The sequence below is a fragment of the Apus apus genome, chromosome 6 (assembly GCF_020740795.1).
Source record: "Apus apus isolate bApuApu2 chromosome 6, bApuApu2.pri.cur, whole genome shotgun sequence".
Classification (NCBI taxonomy): domain Eukaryota; kingdom Metazoa; phylum Chordata; class Aves; order Apodiformes; family Apodidae; genus Apus; species Apus apus.
The window spans coordinates 28371808-28393490 of NC_067287.1; the positions used below are offsets into that span (position 1 = coordinate 28371808).

The following is a 21683-nucleotide window of genomic DNA, read 5'->3' on the forward strand; positions in this document are numbered from 1 at the left end:
AGGTCCCTTCCAACCTTAACCATTCTATGATTCTATGAATTTAAACCATGCAAGATTTTGCTCTTGTCTCTTTTCAGGTTTGAGGTGCTGAGCTTTCTTATGCTGTGCTACAATTCTGCTATTGTCTATATGCCTGCCTCTTCTTACCAGTCACTTTGTAGGATGGGTTCCAGGTGAGACACTTGATTTTGAAATAGTTTTGCAGGGTACATCTAGACTTCTGTTACTCCATTAATGTACTTGTTATGTTTAATAACTTTCGGTCAGCTGTGCAACTGAATTGGAAACTTGAAGCTGCGCTTGAGTGCAGATAAAGCACACAGATGAGCTTTGTGCTGCATAGGCTTTCATTGTAGTTATATAACTTTCTGTTACCTGGAAAGAAAGATTCAAAAAGCAATTTTGGGCAGAAATTATTTGAAGCTACCCAAACTAATTTGCATGCTTTGGATTTCTGTATCTTTCAAACATTTTTTAGTATGGTCAGTTTAAAAATCCTGTGAGGAATACCACCAGCTTCCTCTAATTCCAAATATTAATTTCTTGCTTCTGAGGATGTTTTATATGAAGTACTTGCAAAATCTTCTGGGTTTTAGTGGCTTGTTTGCGTTTTTCTGTGGTTTGGGTTGTTTTTTTTCTTCATTTCTTTTTTTCCGTGTTAATAACATCCCACTTTCTGGAGAATTCAGTACTGTGATTTCTGAAACTCTTACGCATGCCCTTTTATAACCTTCTACTTGAATAGCCTCAGAAGTGTCTGGTTGGAAAAGATCCCTGCTTTTTGTTCTGAAAAATCTCAAGAATATTTGATATTTCCATACACCTGTTTTCACCAGCATTTTTGTCCAAAGTTAGATAAATTATCTTTCCTGTTACCTCCAAACAGAAGGACCTCTTTACATGTTTTTGATACAGCTTTTTTGCTTCGACACCATACTGCTGTGAAAGAAAAGCATTATATGCAATTCAGTTACGTAGCAAAGAAGGATCAGACTAGTTCCTAACATTATTCTGTTGTAACACACACGTGTTTAAGATCAGAGCCTATTTTCTTTCCTGTGATTTTTTTTTTTTTTTTTTTTTTTTTTAATGGGAATGGGTTAATACTTGGTATGCTTCTGTCATCTTCACTTGAGTTGTGGCTATGCTAAATTTGCCAAATATGTTGGAATTTTTCTACATTAGACCTGTTCTTTGGGTAGGGAAGAAATACAACCTTTTTTAGGCTAGAGGGTTTTTTTGGTTTTGAAACAGTGCAGCAGTTAGTATGTATTACTGGCCATGTATTGCTTCCATTATGAAGATTCAGATATTTAAGTTATTAATAAATCATTCTGGTTTTTTATGGAAATTGAATGCTATGCAGTTTATGGGAAGGCAGGCCCATTTTCAAGGGTCGGAAACTTTTTTTAAGGCATCTGAGAGCCGATATCAAGAATACAGAATCTGCATTGTCTGACTTTAGTTAAAAGGTGAGCGCATGCTGTCATCATACATTAGAGAGGAGATGACTTAATTTCTCTTGTATACTACTGAAATGTTTCTTTTAAAGAAAGGTGGTTTCAGTTAGTGAATTTTGTGGGAGAGGCTGCTACTTGGTGTCTTGCAGTCAAGAAATCTTGCCACCCTCATTCTTTAGAAGCTGGTTATGATTTCAAGAAAACGGAGTAAATGGCTATATGGGAATAACACTGGATTATTGGCAAGCCACTGTTGTAAAACTTAATGGTTGGGAGAGCAACATAAGTTCTATGGTGTGTACTTGTATCACAGAGATTTTGGTTAACTTTGAAAGTTGATTTTTCAAAATATAAAGATGTTTGTAGTCTCTGTGAGGTTAACATTTTCTTGCAATGTTATTTTTTTTTTAAGGCTGTGTGTGAGTGGATTTCCACGGCAGCATGAGAAACGCTGGAAAGAGCCCTGTGGTAGGGTGGTGTTAGACCCTGACTTCATGGTACAGCTGCTCACAGGTGTCTATTATGCCATGTAAGTGGATGAATTATTTTGTATAAAGGGAAATGTCTGGGTTTACATAAATTAAAATATAAATGCTAGTTGGTTTGTGATTGAAAAAAAGTTACACTCAGAACACAAGTTTATAACTCATTTAGTGTCTTTCCTCTTACTTCCTCACTCCGCCAACTGATAAATTTAAAATATCTTTGTCAGCATTGAATTAGATGATGAAGGGCCAGCAGTAAGTGCTGTAGAGAATTGAGCTTCTGGCTTCATCTTTTCCCACGTTTCCACTGCCACCACATACCTTAACAAGCTTGGATGCCAAGATAACTGGATGAGATGCGGACTTCATGAATGTCAGTAGATTCTGAGGTAGCAAAAATCAATTTCTGATGAAAATTCTATTCTGCTAAGTAGTGTTAACCTTTACATCTGGACCCTATTTTATTTTTTTATTATTATTTTTAAAGTTTAGCCTGATTATGGCATCCACTTTGTCTTGCTTGGAGGTGACAGGGAGCAGCTTTTTTGGTATACCAACAAGATTAATAAAAAAATGCTTTGTTTATACTTTTAGAAGAAATGAAGTGGCTGGAGTGTACATATATTTGAACTTCATACATAAGCAAAGAATTGAAGACCTGAATTTGGGCAGAAAAAATACAAGTTTGAGTTCATAAGATATGAAAAATAAATATTTCTTTACTTTTTAGATACAATGGTCAGTGGGATCTTGGCCAGGAAGTATTGGAAGACATAATTTATAGAGCACAGCTTGAACTCTACTCACAGCCTCTGCTGGTAAGAAGCAATCCTTTGCAATTTATGAGCTTGGTTAAGAGGGGTGCGGATGTGTTTCTGAAGTGGACTGGTAATGAAAGCATTTGTGGCCATTTATTGCACTTCCAAATGCAAGTGATTGTTAACAGCTGCTGTTTTCAAGATATTTATACCATGCTTTTTCTGCTTGAATATTAAGCTAGGTTGTTGAGATCTCTTAGGATTCATTGATGCTGAAAGCTAGCATTTTCTAATGTATTTCAGTTGGATCAAAATGTTTCTGTTCTTTTGGCATAAGCTACTGATGAGTAATTGAAGATGTTTAACCATATGGTCATATGTCATAAGACACGGGCTGCAAAAAAGGTGTTTTCTTTGCTTTTAGACCTGTATGATTTAACTGATAACACAGTAGGGAAAGCAACAGCAGGATAGATCTGAAAGTGAAAAGCAGAATCATCTCCAGAGTCAATGTCAGATTTTGATTGATCAAAGTCACACAGATCTTTATCTTCTTTGGAGGAGCAGCAATACAAAGGAGTTCTTCTAATTGGGTGGCTTTGTCGGTTTTTCTTATTTTCCACTATACTTGCTGCTCTGATCATAAAAACAGAGAAATGAAATTGAGAAAGTGGTAAAACTGGGCTGGATGCAGGTGGATGTGACTGAAGGATGAGGAGGAATTGAGAAGCTTTATTTTTGTCACATACAGGAATGAGGATCAAAATAAGAGGAAAAATTAAGGAGAATAAAGTAAAGTAGACTGTTGTCTCAGTTTCTGCATCAGAATTGTGGCTAGAAGCCTTTAGGGCTCCTCTGAACTAACAGCAGTAGAATTTTACTGCTTTTTACATAACTAAAAAGGAGTGGATTGGGAAAAATCTTATGTGCCAATTGGATATTCCTCTCTTCTGCAATAAAGTATGTGAAATTATTCTCTTGATGAATTAATATTGGCTGTAAAATTTATCAGCAGGCTTTCTGGCACTGCCACATTTTAAATGCTGGGTATCCACTGAATTATTATAATAGTTGGTTCCTGACTCATTGCTCCATCAGATTGAACGTTTTAAATTAAATACTGAGCCTGCTGAATTGGGCCATCCTGTCAAACTACTATATTTAAAAGATGTGTGGGAGGATCTGGAACTTAATTCAGTTGGTCATATGACAAATTTCAACTCTCTTTGTTAATTTTTAATCAATTTGTCCTTAGAGATTACCTCTTTTAAGAATTTTCTAGAATGTCTTTGTTTTTTTCCAAAGCTACTATTGCCTCTGTCCCATTGTCTAATGTTGGTGACATCATGACATTACCAGTTTTTCCCGCTTCTCATTACAAGGCTTTTCATGCACGTGCATGCAGGCACATCTGTAGGGTGTTCTTAATACTCTGGTCATTGCCTTGCTTCCTATCTTGTTTTACTGCAGTTTTGAAAAAGCTGTTTTATAAAACTGATAGTTTCTTTAATCTATGGCCTGCATTCCTATGATTCTAGCAATTTGACTTTTTTGAAGGGTGGAGTCTTCTCACCTTGTTGCATTCTCCAGGAGATGTATTTTGTATTTTAACATTAAAACTACTGACACCAAATAAAATATAATCTCTGTGGCATCCCAAAGAAGTTTCAAGTTCAGCCTCTACCTAGGATTTCCTAGCAGTGGCAAATATTTTGAATTCCAATTAATATTCAGGCAAATCCCCATGTTGGGATTATTTTAAAACATCTGTACTCAAAGCTATTTTGTATATTATGGGAGTACCATCAGTCATCATTGGATAAGAAACATCACAGTCCCTGTGTTTGGGTATGTCTCTTGGAGGAATACTTTATTACAATATAGTAGATCTTTGGTTCAATTTAAATATGTTTATCTTGCCTGTGGACTTGGAAGGAAAGGGGGGAGCATGGAAAGTAGCTGAAGTAGCAGCATCAGAAAGTTATGAAGTATCTGTGATGTAGAAGCAGTCCTGGTAGCCAAAGACTGTACTGGAAAGAGCAGGAAGTAATACAAGGGAAAGGCTTTTTTTCTGGGAAAAGGGAAGTGTCTCACTGGCCAAGTACAGGGAATTGGTTTCATAGTCATGAAAACTGGGAGTTTCTAGAGGGAAACTAATTGCCAAGACTCAACATTACTGCTAAGCTAGTCTGGACCTTGGAAGTACCTCAGTTCCAGTCAGTCTATTTCTCTGAACACAAGTGAGTTCTGAGCTTGTTCCAGATGGAAGTCACTGTCTTCTGTTCAGAGACGCACAGGCCTTGTTAGTCTGGTACACAAGAAGCATGGATCAGCAAGTCCCTATTGCAAAAGCAGCTTTATCCAGTTTGTTTTATGGATGTACTTAACTACTTTTGTTGGATGTTCTTTTCATTAGAGCTCTTTTCTGGTAGGCAAGAGTGGATTGGATGTCTGACCTGAAATCAGTCCTGCTTTGTCATCAGCAGTTGCAGTCTTGGCTTGCCAAGTCTAAATGGTGCTGGTTGTTTTCCTGTCTTTCAGGGCTTGATGAGGCATAGTGAACAAGTTTGGTGTTTTTTTTTTTTCATCCTGAAGGCTCACAGTTTTGGGGTTGTGGTTTTTTTGGTGGTTTGTTTTGTTTTTTTTTCTGTTAAAGAAGGACTGTGACTCATTCAAACTGGTTGTTCAAATTGTTTCAAAGTTTTACTGTGGCATTGCTTTTTATCTCCATATCGTTCTCTGTCCCTAGACGTACAATGTATGTTGTTAGAAAGGGCCAGCTGTTGAAAGGTTTGGCAAGCAGAAGTGCTCTGTCACTTTTCTGCTACTATTGCAGAAGCCTCTTGCTACTAATTTTTAGGTTTTAATCCTGTATACTGAGAAGGGTACCTATACAAAAGAGGGCACAACTCCACTGAGTAGAGGATGTGGAGGCAAACCATTTATACTCTTGAACTTGATCTGCTTGAGTTCAGTGCAGCAGAAATGATTTTGTGAAGTCTTCAGTTTGATCAGGGATAAGATGAATGCAGTTTGTACCATTTTGAGAGGATGGCATGGAAAAAGGCCTATGTGTGAATAGGAGAGCAGTTCACAAGCAAGTGTTAAGGCTGAGAGAATTGGCTAGTAAAGGGTGAATCGTTGGACAAGTGGAAGGCAGAATATTAAGGAGCATTTCTGTGATGGTGCCAGTGATCAAGAAGGCAGCTGAGATATGTTTAATGGGGAGTTACAGGATCAAAACAGCAGCTGGAAATCAGGATCAACTATATGGAAGCCATTCCAGCCCCCAGGAAGTGAAGTCTGTTTTAGTTACTATCCTGGGATCTGTGGCTTTTATTATCTATCTGTGTCTTAAAACAGGGTTTATAGGCCTTTGCCTTGAGCTAACAAGTAGACTACATGGATTCAGGACGTGCAGACCATGTGTATTGAAGTAAATGTGTTTCTTTTCCTGTATTGTAGACTCTGCTCTCTCATGTTGCAAAATCCAATTTATTTATTTATTTTGTGATACCAAAGAAAATCCATTAGGAGGCAATATAAAATTGCTTTTTATAATCCTTCTTTAAATTGTAGTGGAAAGAATAGCCTACCCAAATTATAGTGGGAACGGTTGCTAGGTAGGATCTTATAGAGATTATCAAGTTACATTATTTTCCATATTTATATTATTTTTTTAATTTTAAGTGTAGATGTCTCTGACCCTCTTTATCTACTGTTCTCACTAAAGGGGGAATAAAGAGCATGTGGGAAGGCATGTCTGTGAAATATAAGACATTTATGAACAAAGTTGAGATGTTAAGTTTAAAATATGTTTAATATTTTTTTATTGCTGGTTGTTTAAAGTCAGTAAGATTTTGGAAAATCAAGGTTCAAGGTGTTCAGTTTTTTAAAGTTTTGAAACACGTTTTGTGTACAGCAACTTTGTTATTGGTGAGTATTGGCACATGCTGTAGAGGCTCAGGTTACTTTTCAAAAGCTGGTACACAAATTCACTTTTTGAACAATTTACTTGTGAACTACAGAGCATGAACTGAAAGTTGTTTTTAAAATTTTTTTTCAGGTAAACCTCTGGTTGCACAAATGTATTTGATGGGAAATTTAAAGAAGCAGTTAAACTATAAATGCCAAAAGAGGTCACTTGTTCTCCTTAGAGCTGCAAAACAAAACTTCTGACTTTATAATAAGCTATTGCAAAAAAAAATTAGAAAATTACTGGATGCTCATATCTTAGGTTGTGAATGTTTTTTTAATTATTATTTACTTTGAATCTTGCAAGTACTTGCAATCTCATTCCTTTGGTTAGGTTTTTTGGGTGGGTTTTTTTGGGCAGGGGAGGAACTGGCCCTGCCTCCCCCACGCATAAGGCCATATGCTGTTTACATTGTCTTGTCCTGTGGCTTAGTTTTATGACATTCTTGTAATAAAACATAAATTGTATTTTCCTTGTCATTTTGTAGTCTCTTTTGAATCAAGACCTTCCTGTGTAGGTTGTTACAGGTGGCAAAGTAGAATGAAATAAATTACCTCACAAAATTGAAAAAATTAAGCAATGTTTTTGGGAATAGGTTCGTGATGAGCTTTTCAACATAGTTATCAACTGTGAATCTCAGGGATGGGGCTGTCCATCCGGATGGAACAGATGTAATTAACAACTCTTGATTGTTTCCCTTTCTGTATCCAGCAAGAGATCTGAAATTGCCATTAGTGCAACCAAGTAGTAGTACGGTGTTTTACTTTCATCTTAGGTTGCAAATGCCATGAAGAACTCGCTGCCCTTTGATGCTCCTGACGCATCCCAGGACGGCCAGAAGGTACTGAAAGTAGAAGTTACCCCGACAGTGCCGAGGATTTCCCGGACTGCCATTACAACAGCTTCTATCCGTCGACACCGCTGGAGGAGGGAAGGTGAGCTTTCTCAGCCAAGAGCAAATACTGTAGTGTGCTGTAGTACTCATCATCACCACTGTAATCTGGCTTCTGAGTTTTTGAATGTTTGCACAACGATTAGTTGGGGTTTTCTGTTCATTTGTTTTGGAAAAGTAATACTCCGTAACAGTGTTATAGTATTTCACATCTTCAGAGCACTGCATGAACATGAACATTTGGGTGTTTGTTTTGTTTTTGATTTGGTGATAACCCATGAGGTAGGTGAGAAAATGGAGAAGCTGGAGAAGGTTCAGTAAGACATCTTTTTTTCTCCATGTAACGCAGGATAAAATTGTAGGGATAGAATTTGTCTTAGAATTTGAATTTTCTCTTTAATCCACAATAATACTCAACTTCCTCCCGTCTTAAATAGCTCATGGAATAAATTATCCAGACTTTGATAGGGTTCCAGCTACCTAAAGCTACTTCAGGCAGTGGCAGAGGGAAGAGCTGAGCATTCCATTCCTGCCATCATATGGCACAATTTAGACAGGGCCCCTGTCATAAAATAGCTTTGGATAGCTTAGAATTAGTCCTTATCTTTCCTCAGCGAGTACATACGTCATACGGAAGTATTCTTGACTGTATGAAGTAAAAAAAAAAAAGTAGTATTTACCTTGATATGATGACATCTCCAGTATAGGTGAAGCAAAAAGCTTGCTTTGAAATCACTTTGTCATAAAGCTTTGTCGCTGCATGTATAAAACATTGATTTAAGAAAGTTGCATAAGTGGCTGAAGGTAAAAAGTAGAATAACCTAAAAATAAACTGACGGTACAAGAGTTGGAAAGCAAGGACTATGTACTTTCCTGTTTGTTTTTTTGTTTTGTTTTGTTTTTTTTCCCTTCTGTCTCAGCAAAAGGATTTTATGACCTCTGGTCTTAAGCTGAATCAGGATGTCCAGGAGAAGTAGCTGTCTTCTGTTTTCAGGATTCTGGATTGTGCTTGTCTTCACTGTAGTTGCCATTTTATTAATTTGCTAGTGTCTGGTCTACAGTATAGCCCACCTGTACCTTTCTGTGGATGTTATTACAACTTTTAACTAACTATGGGTAGTGTTTTGTGTTTGTTCCATGTCTGCATTAATTTTCTATTTTCCCTGCCTGGGTTGAAATGCCAAGAAAGAAATAAATAGAAGAGCACTAAAATGTTATATGTTGAATCCCAGATGGCTTTGACTTCTCAAACGAGGCTGACTCAAGCATACCTGGCTCACCGATCCAACACGGCTCCACAGACCTAGGGATCAAACGTGAGCAAGAGGGGGAGGTGCTGATGCGCAAGACCCCTGAGCATGGCTTCCTGGAGCCCACCTTGGCAGCAGCCACAACAGAGGGTAGGACAGAGATGAGGAGGCAGAAGTCAGTGAGGCAGTTGCTGGAGGAGGATCCTGGCTCCCTATCCCCAAGCAGAACTTCTTTCCATTCTAGCGTGTGTTTCCGCTATCCCAGGGTGTATTAGCTTCTCTTTGCAATACACGCATCCCCTATATACCTAACATCAGGTCAGATACTACCTTTTGTTATCACGTGGGCTGGCCTGAGGCTTGCATCTGTGTGGTGAAAGACTGCTTGGCATGGCAAAAAAAAAAAGAAAAAAAAAATAAAAAAAAAATTAAAAAAAGACAGGGGTAATAGCCAAGAGCTTTGGGATTGCTTGGAAACTGTCTATTACTGAGCATGTTTAATCTAATAATCAGAAGGAAAAAAATGCACCAGATGAACATGAATCTAGTCCTGAAAAGTAGACAGTACAGGGTAAAAATGGATTTGGCTACAGCTTTGTTACAGTGATGTCTTGTTAATGTGCAGTTTTTAAACTTCCAAGAACAAAGTTTCCTGTTCCCGCTAGAAGTCAAGCCTATCTAAGACACATACAACTGCATATGTCATCCTTTTAATTGAAAATCTGTACATGTACATCTTGTTTACATGAATGACCTGACTGCTCTAAAGACAAGTACCAAAAGAGTGCTTGTGTTCTCAGGAAGAAGTCAGGTTGTCATATTTCTTAAGACTTTAGAAACAATTACTGCTTTCTTTCTTGGTCATGCTGTCTACAGAAATGCTTTAGGCATTTGTATGTCTGCCCTGCAGCCAAGAACAGCAGATAGAGTAGCTGGTTGAAATTTAGTTTAGTGAAGTTAATCTATTAATTTTCACATCTTTTCTTCGTAAAAGACCTGGTTTTAAATACTGGAATTTGAATAATGATTTATTCTCAGAAGTTAGAATTAATTTCTTGCAAGTTTAGCTAAATGTATTTTCAAATCTTCTTTTTCTGTCATTTGGTATTTCCAGTCTCTAAGCATTTATCTGCACATTTGGATATGAGCTACATAGGTTTTATGTTTTTAATTCTGGGAACAATAATCTGGAGAATTTGGATACTTAATGTAGTGTTATCATAGAATCCTTACCCTTAAGTAGAGTCAGTATCAAACATTGATTAAGACATCATGCTTCTGTAGAAGATAGTTGTGTAAACATGTTTAGTGCAGGTTTATAATCTACTTCTTGGTGCAGTGAATTTGAGCATGCTCAGTAAATGAGTCCTGTCTTCTCCTAAATTCTCTTGTTCAGTTGGTCTTACTCCATTTTACTAAACTTTGCATGTGCATGACCTGAAGGGGTATGGAGCAGTCCTCAACTGCAGAGAATCTGTTCGGAGAGACAGGAAGTGGAAAAGAAGTTAATAACGATGTGGCCTCCTGGTCTGAATTTGCTTTAAGCCATCTATATAATTGGGCATGTTGTTAGATAAGGCATCGTTCCACGTGCTTTATTTCAACAGAAGGGGGTTGAATACCCTTTACTTCTGTAACCTTAGCAATGTATAGTTGCATATTTGAGTGAACTGAATTCTGCCAGTTGATAGCATCTGGGAGAAAGCCAAAAAGTGGAGTTTGGCTTGATTATCAGTATAGAATTATGTGTGTATAAACACTAGTCTATTATTTTACTGGTGCTGATTTCACAGGCAGTTTCAGCTAGCAAACTTCCTCTCATAATTTTCATACCAAACAATATAATGAGAGACTGTAGTTCTAGTTACTTTTCAGCCTTCAGGTATGGGAAGGATAAACAGAATAAAAATCACTTTTAAAAGCTGTAAAATACCCGTTCTTTAGATCACTGTTTTAAAGTAGAAAGTAGAAAAGCAGATTTCAAGAATGACTCAGTAATGCCTTACAAGGTATTCCACTTCTGTGTGGTGGCAGCTGTGGTTATATGCACATTTTGGGTCACTGGACAATGCTGAATCTACATCTTTATGATTAATTGTGTATAGGCATAATTAACAAATACTTTGGAGACAGACTTACTCTGATAAGGAACAGTGAGAGTCTGGAATGCACAATATAGTGCAATTTATATGATTTCTGTCAGGTTGCACTGTGTTTCTCTTCTCACCTTACAGTAGAAGAGTGTTTAGAAGGAGTAGGTTTTCAGGTTTTGTTTTCTTTTTTAATTGTCTTACTGTTCTATTGGTGAAGAAAGCCAAACATTATGCCTTGACACAGGATTCTATGACTTCATCGTGTTTTTCCTCAAACACATTATGTAAGGACTCAAATATTTTTTGTTTCTAAGGGCAGTTTTTAGAGAAAAAATTACATGTATTGGAAAAAGAATGTTTGCTGAATTACTTCAATCCCACTAAGAACTTCTGTAGGAATATGGATCTGACTAGACAGAAATTCTTTTGCATGTTGTCTTCTCTATCTTCTTTATTTCTGAGCACTGCTGAGCTGCCTGGGCCTTTGTATAGTTGCAGTATCCAAAAGCTTGCAGCAACCCCTCTCAGTCTTGCCTTAAAATTCTGTGAATAAAATGCCACTTTTACTGTGACTCTTCTGCTTCACTGTCCCTGAATAGGAATGTCTGTTTTGGCATCCTGATGCTTTAATGTAAACTTTGAAGACAGCTCATGTTCATGTAATAATAAAAAGCTTAGCAGTATTGCCTGGAGATACCTTCTTGCAAGTTACATCTTTCTTTTGAATAAGAAGGGCTTGAGAGGGGAACTTCAGCTGCTGCTATTGCTGCTTGTAACACACTGTCATCCAGCTTTGCCTGATGATATAAAGAAACATAAATGTTGGTTTATTGAAAAAGTGCTCTTGCTTTCAGTATGTTCCGGTTATGTCATATTTTTATTAGCATCTCTGATTGTGTGGGCAGGTTGGGAGGGAATGGAGATGTGGTGGATTGTGAATAAAATATATGAATGTTTAATGTAAGAAAATAAGTTTATTTTGAATATGGTTACAGGAAGTTAAAGCAAGTAACACACCCTTTATTTTAATAATAGCCCTTGAAACCCAAGAAGCTTCTTTTTCTAAGGAAGACTGCACTAACATCAACTATATTACCTTTCTGCTTCTGGGAGACTAATGAGTCAAATAGAACTATATACAACTACAAAATAACCTCGCATTGTTCTGAGAGAGGCCTGAAAATGATCTGTTTTGAAGATAGCTAAACATCTTTTTTAAGCTGATACACAGGCAAAGTTTCAGAAAATAAGTTCACAACAGAACAATAAAACCTCCCTGTCAAGTTTTATTTTTGCCTGACACTTCAGCAGTGTGAAGTCAGATCTGGCTATATTCCTGCTGCACAGAGGTGGCAACAACACTGAAAGTTATATATCTGTTCTTCTTGTAATATAAAACATTCCTTAGTTCTCTGCTAACAATCAGCATGAAAGGATGAACTTCCACTCAAATGTTAGAATCTCCTACATCTTTGCCACCACTTTTTCCGCATTCCACAAAGTTTCAGCAATCTGGGTTGAACAAACTGCCAGTAGAGCAGTATAGTTGCTTTAGCTGGGACAGATCCATAGGCTTTGCAGATTTCTTGCAAATAATCAGAGTCCACAGCTTTTATAAAGAAAAGCAAAATTCTTATAGCCTGAATATCACCTTGTTTGCTAACCTGGTTAAACTTTATGGCTTTTTCCCATTGAAATGAGATCTGTGAAGCAAAACCTCAAGCTCCGTTTTCAGTTTTGTAATTGGAATGCTGTTCAGTTTTCTACTAAAACAGTCACTCTTCTGAGTACCTGGAGCTTAGAAAAATGACTGGAATAAGATTTTTGTTTTTTTTTTAATCTAGGTGTTGAGATAAAGCAAATGGTATGGAAGCACCTATATAGGATTGCTAGAAATGCAGGGAGGGTTGAACTCTGGAGGAAAGAGAACTAGGAATTAAGTTATTCTCCAACAGAAAGTATAGTCAGATTGTCTGAATTGCCAGCTACACACAACAGAAGACTTCCACTTCTGTTGGAGCATTGGGGTTGCTCACCTAGGAAGTAGCCTAGTTCTGAAGCTTATCAGGCACTCACCAGAACTTACTCTGACTGGAAAAGACTCTGAACATGCTTAAATCTTGCCTCAAAATAGGATAAAAATAGTCTGAAAGGCTATTTTATTTCATTTTATGTTTAACCACATGTAGGAGGAGAAAGGGTGCTAGTATCTGCAAATTAACCAATTGGGGCCAAATTCTTCTTGTTTATAGACAATGTTTGGGAGATACTCTGATAAAAGTGATGCAGAGGAAAGCCAAATTAAACTCAGGGAGTACTTATTGTTAGATTCCGTTATCCTGCTAAATAGGACAGGAAGGTTATTGGTTGAGAATCAGAAATTTTTAAGCAAGTGGAATCCAGGTAGGTTAGCAAATGAGGTTTATTTTGATATTCTGTGTGTATCTTTGTCTTCATGTAACTTGAATGCTTCCTATGTTTTCTGATTTTCTCTTTTCTTTATAGATACTGAAGGTGTAAATGGAAGAGAGGAATCTCTGAACCTTAATGATGCTGATGAAGGATTTTCATCAGGAGCTTCCCTCAGCAGCCAGCCAGTTGGGACCAAACCTCTATCATCTGTATCCCAGAAAGGCAGCTTAAGGAAAGCAGCAAGTGGGCGTTCTGCAAAGGATAAAGAAACCTCTTCTGCAGTAATATCTAATGAGAGCCCTCGAGATTCTGTAGCTTGGAAGCAGTACGTGCACCAATCCACTGATCTTGACACAGATGTAATTGAGATGACACCTACTAAGAAGCACCTAGGCCTGCCTGCTGGGCAGGTGGTGGCAAAAGCCAACAGTTTGAGCCTGATCAGGACCGCCAGTGCTTCCTCCAGTAAATCATTTGACTATGTGAATGGCAGTCAAGCAGGCTCCAGTGTTGGAGCTGGTACAGAGAGTGTTACCAATCTAGCAAGTGGCAACACCAATCGATTTTCGACTATCAGCCTACAAGAGGACCGACTAGGCCAAGGTGGGGAAGGTAAAGATCTCCTTTCTCCAGGAGCTCCCCTAACCAAGCAGTCTCGATCTCCAAGTTTCAATATGCAGCTGATATCGCAGGTGTAAATTTTACTCCCTTCCTTAGGACTCCATCTTTCCCCTTAATTCCCAGGCAAGTTCACCCTTGGGCAAAACATGAACCATCATCCCACAGTGTGAAAATACTGACTGTTGTGATCTTGTTTGATTTGGTTTAGCTATCATACTGTATTACTGAAACAGCAATAATTCTTCCCTCACCTTCATCCTCTCCCCCACCTTGTAAACATGGTTGTGAAGCAGTATATAATGTACTGTATGCCTTTTTCCATGCCTTCCTTCCTCCTTGGGTGATGTGCAATCCATCGTAGGCTGATCAGTCCCATTTCAACACTGTGAGACTGGAGACACTGGCAGAAATGGTGAATGTGATCCCTATGAGATGATGCTTTGGCTTTGTTAAGAAATAGAAACGGGTTTGTTTTCTCGGTCTACAGTACTGCAAAGACTACTGGATCATGACTTTTCTTTCTCAGAACCAGGAGTGCCTCAGAGATTCTAGCGTGACTTTGGACCTCTCTGAGTCTGTGCAATTAATTCTGGGGAGGGGATGGTCATTGCTGCTCCTGGCTGCCTACAGCACTTTTTCATTAAAAAGAGGGTAGTTTTTTCTTGCCTGCCCCCGGTCTCTCATCCCAGAAGCTTTTGATGTTCAGCAACTGAGACATGCATATTATCAAGTTGTTTTACCTCAGAGAGAGGATTCTAAGTAGATAATGTCGGTTACAATGCACTTCTAATGGCGTTGTAGCCATATGTGATGTTACATGTCTTCTCCTCTAGGACACAGGGTCATTCTGCATATAGACTAATGTAGACACCTGTCGCGGGCCGTTCCCCACAACACCACTGTGCTGTTAAAGCAATTTGCTTTGTAAGTGGGAGAGGAACACTACTTTCCCAGGAACTAATGGCTAGCTCTGCTCCGTTTTTTGTTGTTGTTCTTGTGAGGTGCTGATCATTGAATGGAAAGGCATATTCGGGTAAAGAGTATTTCTCAGGCTGCTTTCTATGGTAACATGGCTGTTGGACGCCCCGTGCCCCTCTCAGCTGCTTTCTCATTGTCCCTAAATTCAATCATGGATTCATTTGAAGAATCCTGCAGTCTGGACAGACCATACTCTTAAGGGGCTGTCTCAGGGATAGAGACAATATTTTGTTAGAAATATTGAAGCTTCAATGTGAAATGCTTTTCTAGAAACACCATTTGTGTAATGGGGTACTGACAGTCCTTTTTTCCCAGAAGGATCATTGCCTTGGTGTATATAACCCATTGAGGTTTCTTTAACTTATTTTAGTGGGTTGGCCCTGCTATAGAAAATTCAGAACTCATGCCATTGAATGTATATCCTTGGTGTGGGTGCACTGGCTGGTACTTATGCTAGAGAGCACTGCTTAGAAGCACATTTCTGGTTACACAAGAGAATGTTTGTATTTTTCCATCTCTCTATCTCTTGGATTGTTAGAGGGAAAAGGGGGAAAGTTCATCCTCTATGCTTAAGTCATGTATGGTATCCTGGAAGTTTACAAATTGTAAACCCACAGGAAAGAGTTACAAACTTTATGTGGGCGCTTTCGTTTCTCTGTAACTGTGAAGGAAAAATATAAGCAGTTAATAAATAGCAGACTATCTTGTAATGATAGTCTTTAAGAAATTCAGGACCATGACATGGTGTTGCATTTCTCGTAGTTGGTTTTGTTTTGTTTGTTTTTGTTTTGCTTTTAAATCTCTTTGTTTCAAATATGACCTCTTTCAAATTTACATTAAAATTATTTAAAATATTTGAAGGGTTTTTTGTAGTTTGATGAGTCAGTTTGCTGTTCTAGTCTTTGTATCTTACATTTTGTAAAGTGAATTAATCGGCTTCAGGACTGATGCAGAAATTTGGTTAAAGAGTAAATAGAATCATCAGGAAGAAAGAAAACCTTACAGTTTCTAAATTGAAGTTAATCTCTAAGGACCATCAGTCACATACAGGTAGAACTAAGACAAAGCTGAGGTTAAGCTACAAGGTATTTTCTGTAAAAATGCCAAAAGCTGTATATGGTTAAACTTTATAAAATAAAGTTTTGCTAGTGGAGTCAATTGGTAAGTGATAGCTGAAAGTATGCAGTGTATGTTTTCATGGTAGAAACCGTGAAAAAGGAAATTCTATTGAAGAACCATCACTGAATTGAAAAGGACCAAATAATATGCTTGAATCTTTGGGAAACAAAAGGTCAGGAGTGTCAGCTGTTGGTTTTTTTTTTAATAATTGCTTAATTTTAGTATTTTAAAAAGTAGAATTGTTCATTAGCAAGGTCCTCTACTTTCTACATTTGGCATTATAAGCAGTTATCCAGAAGTTTCAGGACATGTAAATTGGCATCAGGCCAAATTTTAAAATTTCCTCTAAAAATTATTTTAAAAACTCTTATGTGTGGACTCCTGCACTATTAAACTATTTCAGGAAAGATGGGGAAGTCAAATGTATGTGCATAAATTCAAATTTGTTAAAACTTCAGTCAAACTACCTTTTAAGATACTTTTATGGTTCTCATTTTGAAGATGTGCCTTTTGTTATAATTTCATCAATCGTATTTTGATTTTTCTTGTGTATATATACTTACCCCATGGAAGGCTTTTTAAAGAGTTCAAATGTATCCCTTTTAAGGAGTATTTTTTGCTAGGTGCTGATGTGGTACATCTGTAACTTCTCAAAATTACCCTTTTAGTGCGATGTTTCAGTTGTGGGAGCTTATTTTGTCATTTTTCAGACAAGCACTGTTCAAGATCTATCTTACGAAATGAGTCATCACTAGTGTCTCCAAACCAGCTGTAGTAACAGGCTTTGCCAGTGCTGTGTATCATGATTACCATTAATGCTTCTAGATGTGTCTCAAACTGTGCCAAGGTGTGTTAAGATCGTAGCGAGGCTTCGTACACCGAAGTTCAGTACTTCAGTCCACTCCACTTCAAAGTACCGTGGCAGAAACAGAAGTGTCTGGGGTATGAGTTGAGGGAATTACTGCTGTCTTTCTCAACATATATGCGAAGTACTAAATGAAGTACAAAAAATACTTAAAGTTTCTGACACCTTTGGCAAATATTTAGACTTAAATCTCTTTACCCTGAAGTCACTCTGCTGTGTCTTGTTTTAGAACATTTGGTACTTTACCTGAAGCACTAAATTTAGATTTCTGCAGTATTTCATTGCAACTGCAGCATTATAAAAGAAGGTCAAAAAGCAGAACACTGTTTTTTTAAATTTTTCCCCCCCCCTGTGTATGTGCACATCTAGACACATACATGTGCTTCTTAGGTGAGGAAGTGTGGGTACTACATTTTGATGTGTGTGTGTGTGTATATATATATGTAGGGATAAATTAATTATTTGTTGATACAATTTTTACCACATCACTATATGCTGTCATTTTGCAGCTCATTTCTTTTGTGCTTTTATAATTTTAAGAAAACACAAAGCATTGGGATTGCTAACTATCCTTTTCAGGGGATTATTGTGAGCAGCTTTTTGGTCAAATAGCCATTTGTTCATCCTGTGGGCAGCTAAGTGATTAAGTAAAAATAACGAATAAAATTAATGTTTCAAGTTGACAGCTTAAATTGCTGTATTATCTTTCCAGCTTTGATTTGGAGACTTAGTATGTCACTGTCCATTAAATGCAGATTTATTTGAACACCCTTTCTGATGTGAATTTGGAAAAAAAGTTTTTTTAACAGCATACTTCATTCTGCAATGCTGAACATCACATTGCAGCCAGTAAACATTAGCTCTAGTATTTGTGCTTTGCAGGTGTGTTGGTCTTAAATACAACATTTCCAACATACTTCTGCTAGCTTTAACATAATTAAAGTTATCTGATTTAACATCACACTAGTGAGAAAGAAAATGTTTTCTGACAGAGTATATATTTGCACTACTTAAGAATACTGGAGTTTACTGGGACAGGGTTTTTTCTCACCATGTGAGGTTTACTTGTGTGTGGTTAGGTACATACATTTGTCACGTGTTGACAATCAATTTCCTCAACTGTGTGTATACTGTATGTAAATATGAACAAATTTTTCAAGATCAAGGTGGAAATCTGCACTGTAATGGTGGTAAAGCTACTCTGTAGTCACATGACCCCAACTCTGTCCCTTTTTTGTCTCCGGGTACTGTCTAGTTTGTGTTACTTCTTTAAGATTATTAGTGTTCTTGGAAAATTTTTGCTCCAGGAGATTTTCCTCAATATTTAATGTATAACATGTTCAGAGAATCATATATTTTGAAAAATTAATTTTGGAATAGATAATTCTATGCTATGACTATATTTTAACCTAAGATTTTAAACTTGTCTTATTTTATGATGAACCAATGGCTATCTCTTTTAAGTGTTCAGCATTTTAATTTTGGTCACAAAACAGAATTATTTTTTTTTATCTTGGCTTAAAAAATTTAAATTGGTTTGAAGACTGAGAACCAAAAATAACTTATTGAGCAAAATTATAAAAATAAATTAGTACAGACTAGATATTCTACTCACAATCCTGGAGGAGGTGTGGAAAACATAATGGAATGTGTTTGAATGAAGTGTATGTACTGCACACAGAACAAAAAGGTATTTCTGCTGCTAGTAACTAATAAACACATCCTTAAATTCTGCAGTTCTCTGATTGCCAAAGATATTGCTACCTTGGCATGGTCAATATTGCATTACAGCCATTAGCCAGGTCTTATTTGTAACAACCATTTACGTCATAGGAATAGTTTGCATCAGAAGAGTAAACATGCCCCTTTAAAAAATTTATTTTAATTTCTTGTTTAGAATGATTGCAGGACTAAAATTACAAAATATCACTACTTTCTAAGCATGATAAGCAAAGAAGCCAGATCGTCTGTGCTTGCATTGCATTCTTGATTTATATAAAACTGTTCAATATTTTATATTTTCTTCAGTTTATATTTAAATGCTGTTTGTTTCTAGCATATGGGCCTTAATTTCTTTTGATTATTTTTTAGTTTGTTTTCCCACTGGCACTCAGATAACCTTTGCTATGAAAAGCCTTTCTGCAGGTGATTCAGGGTAACAGATCATGATGTGGGTGTTTTGTTAGTGTATACATGTATCAGTCCGTCAATTTTGTGTGTCATGACCAGCTGAAGAACCAGAATACTCACCTGCCTCTTAACACAGTGGTGGAAGATGATGGAGAGGTGTGACCAACTTGGTTTGTCAGTAGTTCCTGAAAACAAGCAGTAAGTGGATTTTGCAAGACAGGTGTATGAGGATTTGCACATAGTGATTACGAAATGTTATTTAAAATAAAAAAAATGTTGGAACAAGGTTTTGGGACATAACAGCTAACCATTTCAGATAAACTTGCCTAGTAAGTTTGGCAAGTGTCAAGGCCTGTAACACTGGAAGTTCAGAAGCAAGCTGTAAGACGTCTAAGGGTACCTTACAGCTTCCAAAAATGGATTTAACAAAAATCTATCCCATGTTATTTGTCTATATCCAAGATTTAATGAAAAAAAAAACAATTAAAAAAAAAACAATCCACAAACAAAACCAAAGCAAACAAAAAAACCAAACCAACACATTTTTGCTTCAGTTTTTAAATTTATTTTTCTCTAGGTGACCCCTCTCCCCTGTTTTGTGTGTTGTTTTTTTTTTTTTTACTGTGTTCATCAGACTTTACCAAAGGTAGTATCTGAGGGACCAAATTAATTTAATAAGAGTTCCATAGGTTGTCTCTCCTGTTGTAAAACATTACTGAGCTATTCCTGTGAGGAGCTATTGATGGGAACAGATGTATAGTAAAACTGTACAGTAAAATCTTGCCCTACATTTTAGTTTGTGCATGATGAACAAAGTGATGAGATCAAGTTTTATTAACCAGTTACTTGGTTATGAGTTCCCAGTGTTTTACAGTGGGTGAGATATAAACAATTTAGCATGGAGTATCTTTGTATTCTGATATGACTATTTAGAGCAAATTAAAATTTGACTCTTGAAAAGATGATTAATCACTCATGAAAATGTGATATATAACTCACACAGGTGTTTTTGGTTTTAGAGAGTAAAATGGTCAGGGGAGATTTTTTTTTATTAGGAGTGTTTCCCAGTAAAGTGACTCTGTCGTGCTTTGGCATGGAAACTTCTGACAAATAGGTAGTGGATCCTGTGTCTTCATCCTCCCCAGAACTGATCGCAAAACAGAAACAATAGTACAAATTAAGGAACTTTTTACTTTTTGTTCTAAAATAAGGAGGACTTGGGAGTGACAGAAATAATGGCTTTTGACACTGTTCTTTCTGTTCAGGCGGTTCTTCTTGTGCTAGACTTTAATGTCATAAATTTATGAAAAATGGAAGTAGTAAAAACTTTGTGGCTTCAAGTATACAGTAGATGTGAGTTAACAATCCCTCAGGATAAACCAACTTGTCAAAGTATTAATGGATACTGAGGTGTGTCTCTGTGCTTTTGTGTTCCAGTGTTCAATGATGACTTTGAAACAAGACTTCTTACTGTTTTCTTGCAGATAATAAGGACTTTTGGGATGGATATTGATAGCTGGTTATTTATGGAAAAATACTATATGATGAAAGAAATTTGAGTCATTTGACATTTTTTTTCCATATTGAAAATTCCAGGAAAAAGCTAATAGAGGTTTAAAATAATTAAATCAGATACTCTTTAATACATTTTAGATTTACTATGCTAGCTTTTATTTGCAGTAAAAAAAAAAAAACCACAACAAAAATCCAATAAATCCAACAACTAAAGTGAGGTACCCCATGCTGCATTTTTTAAAATTTGTAATTCCTGTACTTTACAATTAATCTTTTGATCTGTTTTTGTCCTTGTAAGAATACAGGATACACCATCGATTTTACTAGCAAAAAGAAATACTGTGCAAGGGTTATACGATTATATTCTTACTTTTTTCTCTCATGCCAGGTTTGTTTCTGTGAAGTAAGGTTTCTGAGGATTTTTACTACTTTACCATTGTGTAATCTTATCTCTGTCACAGAAGGAGCATAAGCAGCAAGTATCCCATTTCTTGTGGGCAAAAGGACAGGGATGGTAGCGTGAGACCCTCTTCACCAGGATAGCCCTGCATGCTGGTATGAACCCCAGCCTTCAAGAGTTGGTACTGGTGAAGGACTAAAACAAATGGGTTTTTAATAGCTCTGACCACTGCTGTATGATGTCCTTTCACCCTGGGACCAGGGAAAATCTTATTTCTTAGACCTGAAGATGGCACGTATTGAAGATCATGTTATTGGTGCATGTAAGCCATTATCTTAACCGTCTTAATGAGCTGGTTAATGCTGTTGACTGTTGTTGAAATGTGAAATGTAGTTACTATTGACTTTGTAAATACCTGCCAGAGATGAAATATAATTATTTTAAATCATTGTAAATAGAGATGTATAAAACTCGACACAGTCTGCAATGCAGAAAAAAAATTATATATATATATAAATATATAAAGATGTTAAATAAATATTGTGCTGTTTCTGAACAGAAATGAATACGTTGTGAGTTGCTTTAACAAAACACCAAACCCGAGCAGCTGCCTGGGCGCTGCTGCCTGTGCCGAGGCTGCACCTGACGAGCTGTCCCGAGAAGGCCGCGGCGGGGCGGGCGGTTCCGGCGCTCGCGGCGGCTCCGCGTCGCCACGGCAACCACGGCGGA

General features: G+C 37.1%; 1 protein-coding gene across 5 annotated transcripts in view; it reads left to right on the forward strand.

The window, feature by feature from the left end:
- The window catches only part of HYCC2 (hyccin PI4KA lipid kinase complex subunit 2), a 61197-nt gene extending 39681 nt beyond the window's left edge, over positions 1-21516 (forward strand). For 3 of the 5 annotated variants that reach the window (XM_051623627.1, XM_051623625.1, XM_051623626.1), the window contains 6 exons: positions 78-173; positions 1873-1989; positions 2676-2763; positions 7455-7614; positions 8804-8971; positions 13420-21516. In XM_051623627.1, coding sequence (XP_051479587.1) covers positions 78-173; positions 1873-1989; positions 2676-2763; positions 7455-7614; positions 8804-8971; positions 13420-14024 — 1234 coding nt within the window. In that variant the 3' untranslated portion in view covers positions 14025-21516. The remainder of the gene's footprint in view (positions 1-77; positions 174-1872; positions 1990-2675; positions 2764-7454; positions 7615-8803; positions 8972-13419) is intronic. The other 2 variants (XM_051623628.1, XM_051623629.1) reach the window with 2 other exon arrangements.
- Positions 21517-21683: the final 167 nt, after the last annotated feature.